The sequence below is a fragment of the Bufo gargarizans genome, chromosome 4 (assembly GCF_014858855.1).
Source record: "Bufo gargarizans isolate SCDJY-AF-19 chromosome 4, ASM1485885v1, whole genome shotgun sequence".
Lineage (NCBI taxonomy): Eukaryota > Metazoa > Chordata > Amphibia > Anura > Bufonidae > Bufo > Bufo gargarizans.
In genome coordinates this window covers 264,141,663-264,159,705 of record NC_058083.1, presented here as the reverse complement: position 1 = coordinate 264,159,705, position 18,043 = coordinate 264,141,663, and the positions used below count along the sequence as shown (strand labels likewise).

The following is an 18,043-nucleotide window of genomic DNA, read 5'->3' as shown; positions in this document are numbered from 1 at the left end:
GGGAGTCTATATGGGGTGATCACCCCCTGTCATTGATCAACCCCCTGTAAGGCTCCATTTAGACGTCCGTATGTGGTTTGCGGATCCGATCCATGTATCCGTGGATACGTAAAAAACATATGGCCGTCTGAATGAAGCCTTACAGGGGGGTGATCAATAACAGGGGGGTGATCAGGGAGTCTATATGGGGTGATCACCCCCCTGTCATTGATCACCCCCCTGTAAGGCTCCATTCAGACGTCCGTATGTGTTTTGCAGATCCGATCCGTGGATCCGCAAAACACATACGGACCTCTGAATGGAGCCAGCCTTACAAGGGGGTGATCAATGATCAGGGAGTCTATATGGGGTGATCACCCCCCTGTAAGGCTCCATTCAGACGTCTGTATGTGTTTTGCAGATCCGATCCATGTATCCGTGGATATGTAAAAAACATATGGCCGTCTGAATGAAGCCTTACAGGGGGGTGATCAATGACAGGGGGGTGATTAATGACAGGGGGTGATCAGGGAGTCTATATGGGGTGATCACCCCCCTGTCATTGATCACCCCCCTGTAAGGCTCCATTCAGACGTCCGTATGTGTTTTGCAGATCCAATCCATGTATCTGTAAAAAACATATGGCCGTCTGAATGGAGCCTTACAGAGGGGTGATCAATGACAGGGGGGTGATCAGGGAGTCTATATGGGGTGATCAGGGGTTAATAAGTGACGGGGGGGTGTAGTGTAGTGTAGTGGTGTTTGGTGCTACTTTACAGAGCTGCCTGTGTCCTCTGGTGGTCGACCCAAGCAAAAGGGACCACCAGAGGACCAGGTAGCAGGTATATTAGACTCTGTTATCAAAACAGCGTCTAATATACCTGTTAGGGTTTAAAAAAATCGCATCTACAGCCTGCCACTCGCTTACCTTCCGATCCTGTGAACGCGCGCGCCTGTGTGCGCGCGTTCACAGGAAATCTCGGCTCACGCGAGATGACGCCAATCGGCGTTAGTGTAGCCTGAGAGCGCCGCAGCAATGACGCCTTTCGGCGTTAGGTGTGCGGCAAGCGGTTAATACTGAATGCTTAGTAAAATAGTGATGGAGGGGTTAAAAAATAAAAAAAACTATTAATAAACTCGCCTTAATCCACTTGAACGCTCAGCCTGGCATGTCTTCTTTCTTTTTTGATTAAAAGGACCTGTGGTGACGTCATTGCGCTAATCACATGGTCCATCACCATGGTGATGGACCATGTGATGAGCGCTGTGATGTCATCAAAGGTTCTTTAGCCAGGTCCTGAATAAAGTAGAAAGAAGAGAAGATCCGCTACGCGATCAAGTGGATGGGGTGAGTTAAATTTGTCTATTATTTTTAACCCCTTAATGGACGTTTTACTAAGCATTCTGTATTAAGAATGCTATTATTTTGCCTTATAACCATGTTATAAGGGAAAATAATAAAATGTACACAATCCCACAAACTACTGTGAAGAAGTTCGGGTCTGAGTACCAAACATGCCGATTTTTTTCACTCGCATTAAAACGCTTTGCACTCGCACGGAAAAATCATGCATTTTCCCGCAATGCACCCGCATCTTTTCCTGCAATGCCGTGGGAAACCAGCCTAAGGCCCCTTTCACACGGGCGAGAATTCCGTGCGGTTGCAATGCGTGAGGTGAACGCATTGCACCCGCACTGAATCCGGACCCATTGACTCCAATGGGGCTGTGCACATGAGCAGTGATTTTTACGCATCACTAGTGCGTTGCGTGAAAATGGCAGCAAGCTCTATATTGTGCGTTTTTCACGCAACGCAGGCCCCATAGAAGTGAATGGGGCTGCGTGAAAATCGCAAGCATCTGCAAGCAAGGTGATGGACCATGTGATGAGCGCTGTGACGTCATCAAAGGTCCTTTAGCCAGGTCCTGAAGAAAGTAGAAAGAAGAGAAGATCCGCTACGCGATCAAGTGGATGGGGTGAGTTAAATTTGTTTATTATTTTTAACCCCTTAATGGACGTTTTACTATGCATTCTGTACTAAGAATGCTATTATTTTGCCTTATAACCATGTTATAAGGGAAAATAATAAAATCTACACAACACCATGCCGATTTTTCTCATGCGTGTGCAAAACGCATTTAAAACGCATTGCACTGGAGCGGAAAAATCGTGCATTTCCCGCAACGCACGTGTGAACCCAGCCAAAGGCCTCATGCACACGGCCGTTGTTTGGGTCCGCATCCAAAGCCGACGTTTTGGCAGCTCGGATGGGGACAGATTCACTTCAATGGGGCCGCAAAAAATGCGGACAGCACTCTGTGTGCTGTCCGCATCCGTTGCTTCGTTCCGTGGCCCTGCAAAAAAAATAGAACATGTCCTATTCTTGTCCGTTTTGCAGACAAGAATAGGCATTTCTACAATGGGCCGTCTGTTCCGCAAATTACGGAAGGCACACAGGTAGCTTCTGCTTTTGCGGATCCGTGGTTTGCGGACCACCAAAAATGGATTGGTCGTGTGCATGAGGGCCTAAGAGATGTTGTTTGTAAGCCTTCAGTTTTTTATCACGTGCGTGAAAACAACTAAACGCAATTGCAGACCAAACTGAACTTTCTTTTTTTTGCGGATCCATTGAAATGAATGGTTCCGTATATGGTCCACAAAAACGGAACAGACACAGAATGAAAATATGTTCGTCTGCATGAGGCCTAAGGCAACTTTTGGAAAGTGAAAATGCTACAGACACATTTATCTGGAACCTACAGCTAAAAATGTATATTTACACAGCATGTTGGTACCATTTCAGCTGTGGTTTTTGAGATCAGTAGTGTTTTGCCAAAAGGCAGCGTGCTCTATTTATTTAGTTTCTTAAAGGGAACCTGTCACCGGGATTTTGGGTATAGAGCTGAGGACATGGGTTGCTAGATGGCCACTAGCACATCCGCAATACCCAGTCCCCATAGCTCTGTGTGCTTTTATTGTGTCAAAAAACCGATTTGATACATATGCAAATTAACCTGAGATGAGTCCTGTCCCTGACTCATCTCATGTACAGGACTCATCTCAGGTTAATTTGCATATGTATCAAATCGTTTTTTTTACACAATAAAAAATAAAAGCACACAAAGCTATGGGGACTGGGTATTGCGGATGTGCTAGCGGCCATCTAGCAACCCATGTCCTCAGCTCTATACACAAAATCCCTGCTTATGTGGTACACTTGATAGACATTTTCAGTTTCTCCAGACCATATATATATATATATATATATATATATATATATATATATAGCCGATTTATCAAACTGGTGTAAAGTAGAACTGGCTTAGTTGCCCATAGCAACCAATCAGATTCATCCTTTAATTTTCCAAAGGAGCTGTGAAAAATGAAAGGTGGAATCTGATTGGTTTCTATAGGCAACTAAGCCAGTTCTACTTTACACCAGTTTGAAAAATGACCCCCATATTTTCCTCATGACTGCCATACCATGTGCACAGCTACATTGCAAATTCCAGTTTACAGTGTCTGAGGTAATATTCTGTGGTTAACCATTTCCTTGCTGCAATAATCATGCATTGGCAATCTTCCCCCCTCAGATAAACTGCCTTCCCAGCGTGAGGTGTACTGACCCTGCAGAAACCTGTTGATAAGCTGGAGATTGGCATCTTCCAGGATGAAGGCTTCTAAGGCGGCGGAACTCTCCTCGGTGCCATTGTCCAGCGCCTGCTGCACTTTGCCAGCTATCCACCAGTGTCTCTCATCCATTTCTCGATAATGAAACAAATATTACAATCTCAGCATCTCCCAAAGTCAGCCTGGTCTGTAGAGAGCTACACCTTGTGAAGCTGTGGCTGTTGTCATGGCCGACAGTAAACAGTCCACACAATGAACCCTTCCATTAACTCCTGAGGGGAGAAACGAACAATGGCTCTTGTGTTTATTCACTGTTTGTTATGGACTGAGTACACATACGATGAAGTGTGGCCGCCTCATGTAGAGAGGCTACTGCCCAGCTCGCCTGCCCTGGTAGATAACTGCGGATATCTGTGAGAAGTCACACTAGAGCTGGGCATGTTACCCAGGGGCACCACAGTCCAGAAATACTGTACGTCTTAGGGCTCATGCACACTAACGTCCGCTCTGGAACCATTCATTTCAACGGGTCCGCAAAAAAAACAGAAGTTACTCTGTGTGCATTCCGTTTCCGTATGTCCGTTCCCCCCAAAAATGGAATATGTCCTATTATTGCCTGCATAATGGACAAGGATAGGATTGTTCTATTAGGGGGCCAGCTGTTTTAGTCTTCAAAATATGGAATGCATACGGACATCAGCCGTAGTTTTTGCGGATCTGTTTTTTGCTGACAGCATTACAGTATTGTGCATGAGCCCATGAACCCGTATATTAAATGCGCAATTTATACAGTTCAGGTTATACTAGCATTTTCTTTACCACTGATCCAAAATTACCTCTGTTTTCTATCCCATTAAAAAGGCTCCATACTAAAGATGAAGTCAATTTTAAGGCCTCTTTCACACACCATTTTTATTTATTTTTTTCGTTTTGCGGACCGTTTTTTTTAGGTCCGTATACGGTCTGTATACAGAACCATTCATTTCAATGGGTCCGCAAAAAAGTATTCCGTATGCATTCCGTTTCCGTGTTTCCTAATCTCCATTCCGTGCAAAGATAGAACATATCCTATATTTGGCCGCAAATCACGTTCCGTGGCTCCATTAAAGTCAATGGGACCGCCAAAAAAACGGAATGCATACGGAAATGCATCCATATGTCTTCCGTAACCGTTCCGTTTTTTGCGGAACCATCTATTGAAAATGTTATGCCCAGTCCAATTTGTTCTATGTAATTACTGTATACTGTATATGCCATACGGAACGGAACTGAAACGGAAACACAACGTAAACAAAAAATGGAACAACGGATCCGTGAAAAACTGACTGCAAAACATTGAAATAGCCATACGGTAGTGTGAAAGAGGCCTAAGGGTGGGTTCACACACAGGTTTTTGCTGATATTTTTCTGTCAGCCACTCCTTTTGGCCTCATGCACACAGCCGTTGTGCGGCCATTCCGTGCATTAGGGACCGCAATTTGCTTAGTTACGCCCCTCCAGGGTATTGCTAGTCAGTAGGTTAACACCCACTGATCCGTTTCAGTACATTGAGGTCTTCTGTTATAGTCATTGTCATGTGTCTTGGTTCCTTTGTTATAAGTTATGTGTTTCGTGGTCCTTGGCCTGTTTGCCTTGTCCTGCTCGTATAACGTCCCGGAGGTCCTCCTAGGGACACCTGGCACGTGACAGTATACAGAACCAGGCGGAACACACCGAGGTGTAGATGGTAGGACCCCTTGGGTCAGCAGCAAAACCTGGCAAGACAACTGTAGACAGACAGACTACACAGAGCAGAAGGGTGAAACACCCACAAGACAAGACTGACCAGAACTGACCTCAACACTCCACACTCAAAGGTAGAAATAGCAGTCTAACGAGCGCACCTGAAAGGACACACCCAGGAACCGACCAGGGGAGGTTAACCCTATCAGAACCAAACAGGGAGGTACCAAATCAGATATGGGGTAACCAGAAACCACAGCATACCAAGCTGCGATACAGGACGTTGCCCCTAGCAACCAGCATGCACGGAACACCGCAGCCAGTACGCAAGAGCGCAACCAACCTGACATACCCACAGGGAGACGATACAGCCAAAGGGGGGTACACACACGGCACGTTCACACTAGATACTGCAGCCAGCACGCAGCCAAAAGCAACCAGCCTACACCGTGACAATATGCTGTAATTGTGCCAAAATACATTATGAGAGATCTCCGTAACCCCTTGACGATCTGAACTCAGAATGCTTTTTCTATTCCATATTTTCATAAAAATTAATATTAATTGAGCAATAGCATATTATATGTGTCCAGAAATAATGCAGAAGGAAAGGTGGACCTCAAGGACAAAAATGACCCCGTGCAATGTAAAGGTAAATCACACATACCAACTTGGCACACAATTGTATGCTGGGTATGGAATGCTATTATGGAGAATATTTCCTACATCTGCACCTAAAGGAGCATCACACGGTAGCATGAGGAGCACCAGTGGCCCTTAGTATGGACCTGCAGGGGACTCCATATTCCTTTGTACATATGCAGGAGTCCATTATGTACAAATAGAGAGCATTGTATAACCACAAAGCCAGCTATTCTGATCATTGGACGTAATCAGGGGCAGACTGGCCATAGACCTAAGGCTCCATTCACACGTCCGCAAATGGGTCCGCATCCATTCCGCAACGGGTGCAGACCCATTCATTCTCTATGGGGACGAAATGGATGCGGACAGCACACAGTGTGCTGTCTGCATCCGCAATTGCGGAGCGCGGCCCCGATCTTCGGGTCCGCAGCTCCGCAAAAGATAGAACATGTCCTATTCTTGTCCGCAGCTTGCGGACAAGAATAGGCATTTCTATGGGGGTGCCAGGCTGGTGTGTTGCGGACCCGCAATTTGCGGGTCCGCAACACATCACGGACGTGTGAATGGAGCCTTAAAGAGAAATTTCCTGATGGACCGATGCCCAGGGGGTCGCCTAAGCCCTCCTCACGGCCGGCCAGTGGAATTTTTGGGGGATGTATTTTGTGATGGACTGTGGTATTTGGCTCAGTTGGGGTGGTATAATGTCCCACAATATGGTATTGCTGGCCCTGCCTTCCATCAATTTGGGCCTGACTACACTTTTAGTATTTTTTCCAGGGCTACTTTCAGTTCCCAGCCCCTGGACGTAATGTAACCAATAGGTCCACATACTGAAATATCACACAGTTGGGTAATGTCACCTATAGAAACCAATATGGTCACAATTTTCATTTTCCAATCTGCAATTGTAAAACAAGAGCAGTCATCTGATCGCTAGCTATGGACGCTGCTCAATTTTTCTTCTTCAGCCAGACATAGCCAACGGGCTTGTGCCATGGTTGTGGAACTATCTTTGTTATATCTAGTCCCTACATAATTATAATAGGCATTTGTGTGATTGTCTTCCCTTTGCTGTACATATAATGGCAGCGCTAATGTTAAAGGGGTTGTGCATACTTACATATTGATGACCTATTCCTAAGCACTGCACAACCCCCGTAAACATGTATTGACCAGAGTAATGAGGAATCTAGTAGCTGGCAAAATGAACAGTTAAGGGTACCTAGCATTTAACAAAAAAAAAATATTATATGTAATAGTGACATGTCTGAAGTGTTGATTGGTGGGGATCCAGGAGCTGAGACTCACACAATCACTAACTTGACTTCCTATGGCTCTGTACACCACTTACTCCACTTTCCAAGGAAGATGATAAGAAATGAAGGGGCTTAGGGTACTTTCACACTAGCGTTATTCTTTTCCGGCGCTGAGTTCCGTCCTAGGGGCTCTATACCGGAAAATAACTAATCAGTTTTATCCCCATGCATTCTGAATGGAGAGCAATCAGTTCAGGATGCATCAGGATGTCTTCAGTTCAGTCTTTTTGACTTTCAGGGCGGAGAAAATACCGCAGCATGCTACAGTATTATCTCCGTCCAAAATTCCGGAACACTTGCCGGAATGCCGGATCCGTAATTTTTTCCCATTGACATGCATTAATGCCGGATCTGGCCCCAAGTGTTCTGGCAAAACGGATCCGGCATTGCGGTCTGCGCATGCTCAGAGCACAAAAAATTTGAAAAAAATAAATGCCGGATCCGTTTTTCCAGATGACACCGGATAGACAGATCCCGCATTTCAATGCATTTGTCATTCGGATCAGGATCCTGGTCCGTCTGACAAATGCCATCAGTTTGCATGCGTTTTGATGGATCCAACAGGCAGTTCCATTGACGGAACTGTCTGCCGGAATCCTCAGCCCCAAGTGTGAAAGTACCCTTAGTGCCACTTTGTATACTAGTCAGTGTGGGTGTCAGCAACTTGACCTCACAGATCAAAACTTCTGACGTGTAACTATATGTAAAAAGTTATTTTTAATTTTTTTTTAATAGGTCCAGTTCAAGCTACATTTACCCCTAAAGCCCCATTCACATGGCATCTTTTAATGCTGGCATTTGTGCGTGGAGTGTGCCGCATGGAATCCGCCTTTTTTGTTATATGGGAAGCTGTGCTGCTGTTCATGTGGCCGGCGGTGTAAAGCCGCAACCATGCCGCTGGAAGCCATGGCGTGTCCATTCTTGGATTAGCTTCAGTCAATGGGTTAAACTTCGAGCAGGCTTGCAGCATTGAAAAGGAAATTGCCATTATAGTAAGGCTATGTTCACATTTTGACACTGTGTAACTAGATTTGTTTGTTCACTAATGACGATTTTGTGCATGATTCTGACGTCCATCAGAAGCTCCATGCGCATATGATGAACTTATCCATGGGGGGGACTCACACTTCCAGTGTATGCATGCGCTGGGACAGTGCGCATCAACAAACCTAAGGCCCTACTACACCAAGACCAATATTTGTGGAAACGTGTGCATGATTGACCCATATATTCATGCCACCAATCACCTGAATAATGAGCAATCACTTGTGGGCCGATCTACAGCTTTCATCAGAATGGACGATGCCCGATTATCAGCAGCACATCGCTCTACGTAATCAGGGATGTGCTGCCAATTATCACTCGAGCTGGATGGGGAGGAACAAGTGTGGTAGCGATCATTCCTCCTCCAGATAATTTTCTGCCTGTCTAATAGGCCGACGCAAATGAGGGTTGATCGAAAACGTTATTGTCGATCAGCGGTCCTCCTGCCCTAACACCGGGCAGGGTAATAGGCTCCTTTGTTTATTTACTGTGTGTAATACATTTTTTTTACAGTGGGAGTCGATGGGTAGCAAAGCGATGGAAGATAAAAGAAATTATATGTTACATACGTGAACAGATTAACCTGTAAATGTCACTCATCCAGCACTTACAATATATATATGCTGACACTAAAATTGCACTGATGGAAATGTAACAAAGTGTGCCCATAGGAATGTGTTCATAAAGGGTGTATTTCAACAGGGGTAATATGCATTTATTACAGCGAGTGAAAAAGTGAGGCAATATGGCTCAGAAGGCATAACTTACATCACAACTTTACTTTAAGTGATGTTAAAATATAGATGTGACTACTGTTACAGTATGCACTGTGCTTTTGTTTGCCAGATGATACATGTATTACAATAAGCAAAATCTATACCCGATCAGCAAGCACATCAAATAAAAGGGGGATGTAATAATGGACTTCCTTCAGGACTGGCCTAGTTTGGTGCCTCATTCACATGTCAGTGTCCAGTCAGTGATTTCCATCAGTTATTGTGAGCCAAAATCAGCTGCGGCTCTAAACACAGAGCAGGTGCAGATCTTCCCCTTATGCCCGTGGAGTCTCTAACCCTGGTATTGGCCACAATCACTAATGGAAATCACTGAAGTGTGAATAAGATCCGAGTCTTTCATTTTTGTCAACACATTCCAAGAAATATAACTGTATAATTGTCTATCCACAAGAGTTTTTATTGATTAACCTTTGTTAGTATATTTAAAAAAAATGTTTGCGGGGGTGGGGGACAACTGTAATTCTGCCATTGTTTTTCTTTATGCTATAATAATTAGAGATGAGAGAATTTCATATTTTGAAATTCGTTCACGCTTTATTTGGTGGTAAAAGCAGAATTGCGTTCTGGATTTCTTTACCACGGACCATAACGCAATTCTATGACGGAATGCCTTTAGAGGCATTCCGTTATTTATTCCGTCATAATAGAAGTCTATGGCCTGCATAACCGATCCGTCCCGTTTCAGTTATGCATGGGAGTCCTCTCCTGCATAACGGAAATGGAACAGATCTGTTATGCAGGCCATAGACTTCTATTATGACAGAACTGCATCATGGTCTGTGGTAACGGAATCCATAACGTAATTCTGCTTTTACCACCAAACGAAGCGTGAACAAATTTCATAACATGAAATTCACTCATCTCTAATAATAACAACTTTTTTCCTAAGGGTCACTATGATTATGACAACACCAAATGTTATATAAAATATATATTTTTTTTACTAGTACCTTTGCTGAATAAAAGCATGAGAAAAATATTTGTGTTGCCACATTTGAGACATCTAACTTTTTTATGTTTTAAAAATTTGTGGGTAAACATGAATAACACTACTTACTGCTGATGTCTATGGCAAAGACCATAGACCGCAGCAGCGGACAGGAAGAGAGATGGCACGTGCGCACTCCTCATACAACCGATATGATATTGATGACCTAGCCTAAAAAAATAAATGCTGGATCCGTTTTGCCGGATGACACCGGAAAGACGGGGACGGCATTTCAATGCATTTTTAGGCTACTTTCACACTTGCGGCAGTGTGATCCGGCGGGCAGTTCCGTCGTCGGAACTGCCCGCCGGATCCGCCGCTGACGGAAAGCATTTGAGAGACGGATCCGGATCCATCTCACAAATGCATTGCAAGGACGGATCCGTCTCTCTGCTTGTCATGTGGACATACGGACCCGTCTTGTATCTTTTTTCACATCCCTAATACATTCCTATGGGAAAAAATGCTGATGTCTTCAGTTTTTTTCGCCGGAGATAAAACCGTAGTATGGTTTTATCTTTTGCCTGATCAGTCAAAACGACTGAACTGAAGACATCCTGAATGGATTACGGTACTCTCCATTCAGAATGCATGGGGATGAAACTGATCAGTTCTTTTCCGGTATTGAGCCCCTGTGACGGAACTCTATGCCGGAAAAGAAAAACGCTAGTGTGAAAGTACCCTAAGCTAATGAAGAGTGATGGGAATTTTTAATTAAACTTGTTCCATCCACTTTGTATTGCATTAGTCACTCTAATAAAAATATAAGAATCATAAAATTATAACGTATGGGAACTTGGCAGGTTGACCTGTGACCATATGTGGCAGATGGCAAGTAGCAGCAAGACCATAATCTGGAAGCCTTTTCCCAGCCTTGCAGATGGTGTTATATTAAATAAAATATTGTATCCAATGTGCACACGTTTTACATTTCTGCACTCAGTTCAGGCATTGTGTACACAACTGCATTATGCAGATTCCTAATATGGCACCGATACCTCGACATGGGTCAATATTATAGCTCAGTATGCCTCTGATTTGTTATGGAGGCCTTTACTATTAAGATTCTGTACAATCCCCCCCCCCCCCCCCCAAAAAAAAAATATTGTCTTGTGTTTCATCAAATGCTGTGTTATACAGGGCTGTAGAGTCAAAGCTAGTTTTGCATGAAAGAGACTCCAGCTTAAAAAGATTATCTGTTATTAACCCCTTAACACATAATAACGTATATGTACGTCCTTATTCGTAAGTTGTTGTACAGAGTGGGCTGCTGCGCTAAAACCATTACATATGCGGCATTTGACAGCTGTATAATACAGCAGGCACCTGGCCGGAATGATGCTGAACCCAGTCCTTTAACCCCACAGTCAATAGAAATGGTGGCTTCTGTTGGGTTAGGCAGTGGTGGAGGGTCCCTTGAAAGCCCTGCAGAAAAATCTCTGGGTTCCGATTGGTTACCATGACAACTCTCTGCCTTCTAAAGGTTCTCAGTGGTGCCATGGTTAACTGCCAGTAAAGATGTGAGTTAGGCACAGCTCAGCAGGCAGAGTGTCAGAATCTCATAGACCACAATAGTATTCTAAAACAGGAAATGTTTCATGTGATCCAATCGGAAACAAATAGTAAAGTGAATACAGTCGTGGTCAAAAGTTTTGAGAATTACATAAATATTGGAAATTGGAAAAGTTGCTGCTTAAGTTTTAATAATAGCAATTTGCATATACTCCAGAATGTTATGAAGAGTGATCAGATGAATTGCATAGTTCTTCTTTGCAATGAAAATTAACTTAATCCCCCAAAAAACTTTCCACTGCATTTCATTGCTGTCATTAAAGGACCTGCTGACATCATTTCAGTAATCGTCTTGTTAACTCAGGTGAGAATGTTGACGAGCACAAGGCTGGAGATCATTATGTCAAGCTGATTGGGTTAAAATGGCAGACTTGACCTGTTAAAAGGAGGGTGATGCTTGAAATCATTGTTCTTCCATTGTTAACCATGGGGACCTGCAAAGAAACGCGTGCAGCCATCATTGCGTTGCATAAAAATGGCTTCACAGGCAAGGATATTGTGGCTACTAAGTAGGGGTGGGCGATATGGCCTAAAATCTATATTGCGATATAATTTTAAGCATGTGCAATATATTGTTTTCTATATTTGGGGGGGGGGGGGGGTTAAACTTTTTTTTTTACTTTTTATTTATTAACTATTAGCCTCCTTAAAGGGGTTGTCCCACTTTGCTGTTTCAATCTTACCAGCAGTAGATGTCCTGATAACTTCCTGCTTCTCAGGCAGTTGAGTGAAGGCCACGCCTCCTCATGACTCACCCTCAGAGCTCAGTCCGTGCTCGTTCATGTGGATGAGTCATCCACATGGAGCCTGCAGAGTATGTAAAGCCCCTCCCCCTGCTGGGGAATCACTCAGTGACCACTGACCAATGCTAGTGAACTAATGGAGTAACTTGTGGCTGTCCTGCATTCTAATACACTTACACATAAAACCTGTGTTACAAACCCATTCTGTGCAGCAAAAACAATAAATCACTACAGCCCAAATGCATGTTAGCTAGTAGCCATATGATCTGTGCTAGATATAGATAGATATATTCACTGACTTATTACCCAGCTTTCCCGATGTCTGATATTATAACTGACTTATTACCCAGCTTTCCCGGTATCAGATATTATCACTGACTTATTACCCAGCTTTCCCGGTATCAGATATTATCACTGACTTATTACCCAGCTTTCCCGGTATCAGATATTATCACTGACTTATTACCCAGCTTTCCCGGTGTACAATATTATCACTGACTTATTACCCAGCTTTCCCGGTGTACAATATTATCACTGACTTATTACCCAGCTTTCCTGGTGTACAATAATATTACAGACTTATTACCCAGCTTTCCCGGTATCAGATATTATCACTGACTTATTACCCAGCTTTCCCGGTGTACAATAATATTACAGACTTATTACCCAGCTTTCCCGGTGTACAATATTATCACTGACTTATTACCCAGCTTTCCCGGTATCAGATATTATCACTGACTTATTACCCAGCTTTCCCGGTGTACAATATTATCACTGACTTATTACCCAGCTTTCCCGGTATCAGATATTATCACTGACTTATTACCCAGCTTTCCCGGTGTACAATATTATCACTGACTTATTACCCAGCTTTCCCGGTGTACAATATTATCACTGACTTATTACCCAGCTTTCCCGGTATCAGATATTATCACTGACTTATTACCCAGCTTTCCCGGTGTACAATATTATCACTGACTTATTACCCAGCTTTCCCGGTGTACAATATTATCACTGACTTATTACCCAGCTTTCCTGGTGTACAATAATATTACAGACTTATTACCCAGCTTTCCCGGTATCAGATATTATCACTGACTTATTACCCAGCTTTCCCGGTGTACAATAATATTACAGACTTATTACCCAGCTTTCCCGGTGTACAATATTATCACTGACTTATTACCCAGCTTTCCCGGTGAACAATATTATCACTGACTTATTACCCAGCTTTCCCGGTATCAGATATTATCACTGACTTATTACCCAGCTTTCCCGGTGTACAATATTATCACTGACTTATTACCCAGCTTTCCCGGTGTACAATAATATTACAGACTTATTACCCAGCTTTCCCGGTGTACAATAATATTACAGACTTATTACCCAGCTTTCCCGGTATCAGATATTATCACTGACTTATTACCCAGCTCTCCCGGTATCAGATATTATCACTGACTTATTACCCAGCTTTCCCGGTGAACAATATTATCACTGACTTATTACCCAGCTTTCCCGGTGAACAATATTATCACTGACTTATTACCCAGCTTTCCCGGTGAACAATATTATCACTGACTTATTACCCACCTTTCCCGGTAAAGCTGGGTAATAAGTCAGTGATAATATCTGATACCGGGAAAGCTGGGTAATAAGTCAGTGATAATATCTGATACCGGGAGAGCTGGGTAATAAGTCAGTGATAATATCTGATACCGGGAAAGCTGGGTAATAAGTCTGTAATATTATTGTACACTGGGAAAGCTGGGTAATAAGTCAGTGATAATATTGTACACCGGGAAAGCTGGGTAATAAGTCAGTGATAATATCTGATACCGGGAAAGCTGGGTAATAAGTCAGTGATAATATCTGATACCGGGAAAGCTGGGTAATAAGTCAGTGATAATATTGTACACCGGGAAAGCTGGGTAATAAGTCAGTGATAATATCTGATACGGGGAAAGCTGGGTAATAAGTCAGTGATAATATCTGATACGGGGAAAGCTGGGTAATAAGTCAGTGATAATATCAGACATCGGGAAAGCTGGGTAATTAGTCAGTGATAATATTGTACACCGGGAAAGCTGGGTAATAAGTCAGTGATAATATCTGATACCGGGAAAGCTGGGTAATAAGTCAGTGATAATATCTGATACGGGGAAAGCTGGGTAATAAGTCAGTGATAATATCTGATACGGGGAAAGCTGGGTAATAAGTCAGTGATAATATCTGATACCGGGAAAGCTGGGTAATAAGTCTTATAGACTTATTACCCAGCTTTCCCGGTCTCTGATATTATCACTGACCTATTACCCAGCTTATATGGGGGGGGGGGCATCTGTGGAGGGCACTTATGGGGTGGGGGCATCTGTGGAGGACACTTATGGGGTGGGGGGGCATCTGTGGAGTGCACTTATGGGGTGGGGGGGGCATCTGTGGAGGGCACTTATGGGGTGGGGGGGGCATCTGTGAAGGGCACTTATGGGGTGGGGGCATCTGTGGAGTGCACTTATGGGGTGGGGGCATCTGTGGAGTGCATTTATGGGGTGGGGGCATCTGTGGATGGCACTTATGGGGTGGGGGGGCATCTGTGGAGGGCACTTATGGGGTGGGGGGGGGGGCATCTGTGGATTACTGCCTGGACTCCTTCTGGGCGTCCTCGGTTGCTATGACGCCGTGCGCTCCCTCATGCTGCCGGAAAACAGTAATACACTGCTATGATCTGTAAGATGTATCACTGTATTCCGGTGGCATGAGGGAGCGCACGGCGTCATAGCAACCGAGGACGCCGTGTGCTCCGCCGCCCAGAAGGAGTCGGCCCGTGACTAATAGGGCCCAGGGGAGCATATCAATCACTAACCTCTGCCACCGTGATCTTCCAGGGCCCTCCTCCCTCCTCTAGAATCTGCAGGACAGCAGCGTAGCAGGCAGACAGTCTCTCTCCCCGGCACTATCTCCAGCATGCAGGACACGCCTCCCCAGCTTGTAAAACAGCCATGCGTGCGCGTTCTCGAGCGGCCGGCTGGGGAGAAGGTAGGACATTGTGCGCAGGCGCGGCACATACAAGCCCCGCAAGTATCCGGCCGTATCCATGGGATACAGGTAGACAACAGAGGCGCAGATGAAGGCATTTTTCAGGAGAACCGTGCAAGTTAGGAAATGGAAGTTATTTAGAAGATTATTCAAGGACACTTGGGGAAACTGATTAACAGCAATTAATGAAATGGGACAACCCCTTTAAGGGCTAGAACCCTTGTCATATTCACCCTAATAGATCTCTATTAGGGTGAATAGGACTTTACACTTTCCCTGCTGCCCTGTGCTTTGTGCACACAACAGCAGGGAGCTGACCATGGCAGCCAGCCTCTCATGTGCCCCCCCCCCAGCCTTTCATGTGCCCCCCAGCCTCTCCCTCTCAACAGCCCCCTCTGGTAACTCAAACCCACCCCTCCCTCCCCAGCATTAATCATTGGTGGCAGTGGCCACAGGGTCCCCCCCCCCCATCATGGGGGCAGTGGGCAGTTCCGATCGGAGTCCCAGCAGTGTAATGCTGGGGCTCCGATTGGTTACCATGGCAGCGGAGTCACACTACTAAAGTCCTGGCTACCATGGTATGTTAGTGAGCAGCATTATACTCACGTGCGCCGTGGCCGCCAGACTGCCCACTGCCACCAATGCAGACAAACATTCCCGGCACCCGACAGGACGCTGTGATCCGCGCGATTAACCCCTCAACTGAGGGGTTACTTGCGGCGGATCGCAGCGTGCAGTCATAGGGGCCGGGATATGGCCGGCGCATTCATTGGTGGCACAGTGGCCACAGTCCCTCCCCTCCTCCTCTGTTCTCATTGGTGGTCAGCGGCAGCCGCGCACAGTGGGGAGGGAGGGACTCCCTCCTTCTCCACTGATTGTGCCGGCTCAGGAGAACATGGTGCGCGCCGAGAGCGCCATCATATCGTGGCACAAATTTATATCGCATATCGCCCATCCTTACTACTAAGATTGCACCTCAATCAACAATTTATAGGATCATCAAGAACTTCAAGGAAAGAGGTTCAATTCTTGTTAAGAAGGCTTCAGGGATTCCAAGAAAGTCCAGCAAGCGCCAGGATAGTCTCCTAAAGAGGATTCAGCTGCGGGATCGGAGTGCCACCAGTGCAGAGCTTGCTCAGGAATGGCAGCAGACAGGTGTGAGTGCATCTGCACGCACAGTGAGGCGAAGACTTTTGGGGGATGGCCTGGTGTCAAGAAGGGCAGCAAAGAAGCCACTTCTCTCCCAAAAAAAACCATCAGGGACAGATTGATCTTCTGCAGAAAATATGGTGAATGGACTGCTGAGCACTGGGGCAAAGTCATATTCTCCGATAAAGCCTCTTTCCGATTGTTTGGGGCATCAGAAAAAAGGGCTTGTCCGGAGAAGAAAGGGTGAGCGCTACCATCAGTCCTGTGTCATGCCAACAGTAAAGCATCCTGAGACCATTCATGTGTGGTGTTGCTTCTCATCCAAGGGAGTGGGCTCACTCTTTGCCCAAAAACACAGCCATGAATAAAGAATGGTACCAAAACACCCTCCAACAGCAACTTCTTCCAACAATCCAACAACAGTTTGGTGAAGAACAATGCATTTTCCAACACGATGGAGCACCGTGCCATAAGGCAAAAGTCATAACTAAGTGGCTCGGGGACCAAAACATTGACATTTTGGGTCCATGGACTGGAAACTCCCCAGTTCTTAATCCTATTGAGAAGTTGTGGTCAATCCTAATTGCGGGTGGACAAACAAAAACCCACTAATTCTGACAAACTCCAAGAAGTGATTATGAAAGAATGGGTTGCTATCAGTCAGGAATTGGCCCAGAAGTTGATTGAGAGCATGCCCAGTCGAATTGTAGAGGTCCTGAAAAAGAAGGGCCAACACTGCAAATACTGACTCTTTGCATAAATATCATGTAATTGTCGATAAAAGCCTTTGAAACGTATGAAGTGCGTGTAATTATATTTCACTACATCACAGAAACAACTGAAACAAAGATCTAAAAGCAGTTTAGCAGCAAACTTTGTGAAAACTAATATTTGTGTCATTCTCAAATCTTTTGGCCACGACTGTATATCTTAACTTACTATCAAATGACAACTAGGACAACTCTATAAATGTTTAACCCCTTCTGGACATCTGGCTGCAGATGTCGGCTCTTTAAACATGGCGCCCACTCAGGAGCTGGGCACCTTCTGTTTCACAGATATGACTAAGGCATGTGAGTGGGAGTGAGTTTGCGGAAGCCATTTGGTTTCTTTGGTAGCCCCGGGCCTTCTTAAGGCTCGGAGGCCTGCCATAGCCAAATCCCTATCAAGCTCGATAGGAATACACTGGATCTGCCATAGACTGCAATAGTAAATCAGTGCAGTCAATCGCATGTTAAATTCCCCTAGTAGACTAAAAATAAAAAGGTAAAAAAAGACATGCCTATAAAAAGTTATGGGGGTCAGTATATGGCAATACCACATTTTTATAGATTATTTTTTTTTGCAGGTATTAAAACACAAGAAAGTCTATAAAAAAAAAAGTGGTATCTCTAATCATACTGACCCAGAGAATGGAGTTAAGGT

The 18,043-nt window shown here is 44.7% G+C and overlaps 1 protein-coding gene across 2 annotated transcripts in view; it reads right to left on the bottom strand.

Moving 5' to 3' along the window:
- Positions 1-15,573, bottom strand: part of LOC122934573 (dynein axonemal heavy chain 5-like) — a 266,469-nt gene extending 250,896 nt beyond the window's left edge. For both annotated transcript variants that reach the window (XM_044290144.1, XM_044290145.1), the window contains exons 1-2: positions 15,297-15,573; positions 3,606-3,743 (exon numbers count right to left, since the gene is read on the bottom strand). In XM_044290144.1, coding sequence (XP_044146079.1) covers positions 3,606-3,743; positions 15,297-15,567 — 409 coding nt within the window. In that variant the 5' untranslated portion in view covers positions 15,568-15,573. The remainder of the gene's footprint in view (positions 1-3,605; positions 3,744-15,296) is intronic.
- Between the last annotated feature and the right edge of the window lie 2,470 nt (positions 15,574-18,043).